We start from the raw sequence: 1,811 nt of genomic DNA, 5'->3' as shown, positions 1-1,811 counted from the left end.
AGAGAACACCAAGTGAGATTGTCCACCCTTTCTTCTAGAATTCCAATTTATAATCAAAGATCGCCTTAGTTTAATAAAAAAAAAATTACCATTGCAAGTTGAACTTACCAGTATCCATTGGAAGATGTCCCTCAGGGGAAGAGCTACACAAAACAGGTACTACTGTTTGTGTAGCTCGTCGACACAACAGGATAACAGAATTCACAAGATCTTTCCACATCTTCACTTCTTCTTTTTTATAAGTCTTCAAAAATAAAATGAATTGAATTATTGTAAATTGGGGACGTGTCACTCAATTTACTTGTTTTTAAATGAAGTATTATTAAATATGAAATACTTTAAAGGCTAAACATACTGTAAAAGTAAGAATAATGTCATCAATTTACTTTTGTTTAAAGAAAGTATTATTAAATATTAAATACTTTAAAGATAAAAGTAAGAAAAATGATGCATGAAAACAAAATGGCTTATTCCACAAAAAAAGATGTCAACAGAGGTATTAATATGATAAAGAGTAATATTATAGACATGAATTATTCCACTGAAAAATGTAAATTGGCTAAGTCTAAAACAAGTTCTAAAAAGTGGATAAATAGTTTTTGATGTTTAACTTTCATTTTCAACACTGCTAATGGAGGTTATTAATTTTACAGACTGATTGATATCTAGGACATCAAATTTACCTACAAATCTACTGACAGAAGTCTTATAGTGCTAGAATATTGCAACATTAACATTATTCAGAGAGTTAAAGCTTTTCTCAATTTTATATAATTATTTTTTTAATTTAATACTAACCAATTATTATAAGAAAAAATACTGAAAATCAATAGACAAAAAAATTATAATAAAAATGTTGTTAAAAGATAAAGTATAATTATCAGTTTGTAGGCATGATAAACAAGAATGTAGATTCAATTTGTTTGTATTAAAAAGTTATCTACACTGAAACATATGTAGAAACAAGTTTCCTCCAACAAAATGTTTTATATTGATCACTTTCTTCACAAAAGAAATAGACGTTTCAAAAATACAGAAGTAACTGATGGCCCAATTTCAGGAATTTGAAACCTTTTCAAGCAAATTACAAGTTTTTTCCCCCTAATTTTATAGTGGTTTCTTTTTTCTTTTTTTTACTTGTGTGAAAAAGACATTCTTATTTGACATTTTTTTTCTAACTATCTTAAATTCAAAATTTTAAAATTCAGATTTTTAGATACAACAAAATAATAAAAATCTAGACCAGTATTTCCCAAACTTTGTCATCCATGTCCCCCCCTTAATAAATATGGTTTCTTGCACCCCCCCTCCCTTCTTTTAACACTTTCAGCACAAGCTCAGTTCCAACCTCGTAACCATTTTGTGCTTGTTATAGCTTTTATGCTATAACTTTTAAATAAGTAAGTGCATAAGTGCATGTTAACAAAATTTGGCAGATTATCCATAAACATTACAATGCTTTCATATGCAAAATATAAATTTTTTATTATTAAGTCTTAAGGATTGTTAAGCAATGTTTTCTCATGCCTTTTTTTTTATTTTGCATGTTGGATAGGCAACATGCAAAGTAATTTTCATTTTAAGATTAAAAATACTTTTATGAATCAGAACATTTTTTTAATTTCACATGCAAAATCTTTATAATTATAAAATCTTTATAGTTATCAAATGTTTCATAAGGACAAAACTTTATATTTTAATGTTATTTTCACAAACAAATCTCTGTACGAATTCGGCAGATTTGATCGATTTTGTAACCACTATAAAAATTAGAAAATAAATATAAATTTTCATCTTTCATTCTAGAATGA

At 26.6% G+C, this 1,811-nt stretch overlaps 1 protein-coding gene across 3 annotated transcripts in view; it reads right to left on the bottom strand.

The window, feature by feature from the left end:
- The window catches only part of LOC106471143 (thyroid adenoma-associated protein homolog), a 239,364-nt gene that overhangs the window by 111,632 nt on the left and 125,921 nt on the right, over positions 1–1,811 (bottom strand). For 2 of the 3 annotated variants that reach the window (XM_022400635.1, XM_022400640.1), the window contains one exon: positions 109–244. In XM_022400635.1, coding sequence (XP_022256343.1) covers positions 223–244 — 22 coding nt within the window. In that variant the 3' untranslated portion in view covers positions 109–222. Of the gene's footprint in view, positions 1–108; positions 245–1,811 lie in introns of those variants that run through there. The other variant, XM_022400645.1, reaches the window with a different exon arrangement.

This window comes from Limulus polyphemus, unplaced genomic scaffold, assembly GCF_000517525.1.
Source record: "Limulus polyphemus unplaced genomic scaffold, Limulus_polyphemus-2.1.2 Scaffold110, whole genome shotgun sequence".
NCBI classification, from domain to species: Eukaryota; Metazoa; Arthropoda; class Merostomata; order Xiphosura; family Limulidae; genus Limulus; species Limulus polyphemus.
This window is presented reverse-complemented; position numbering and strand designations above follow the sequence as displayed.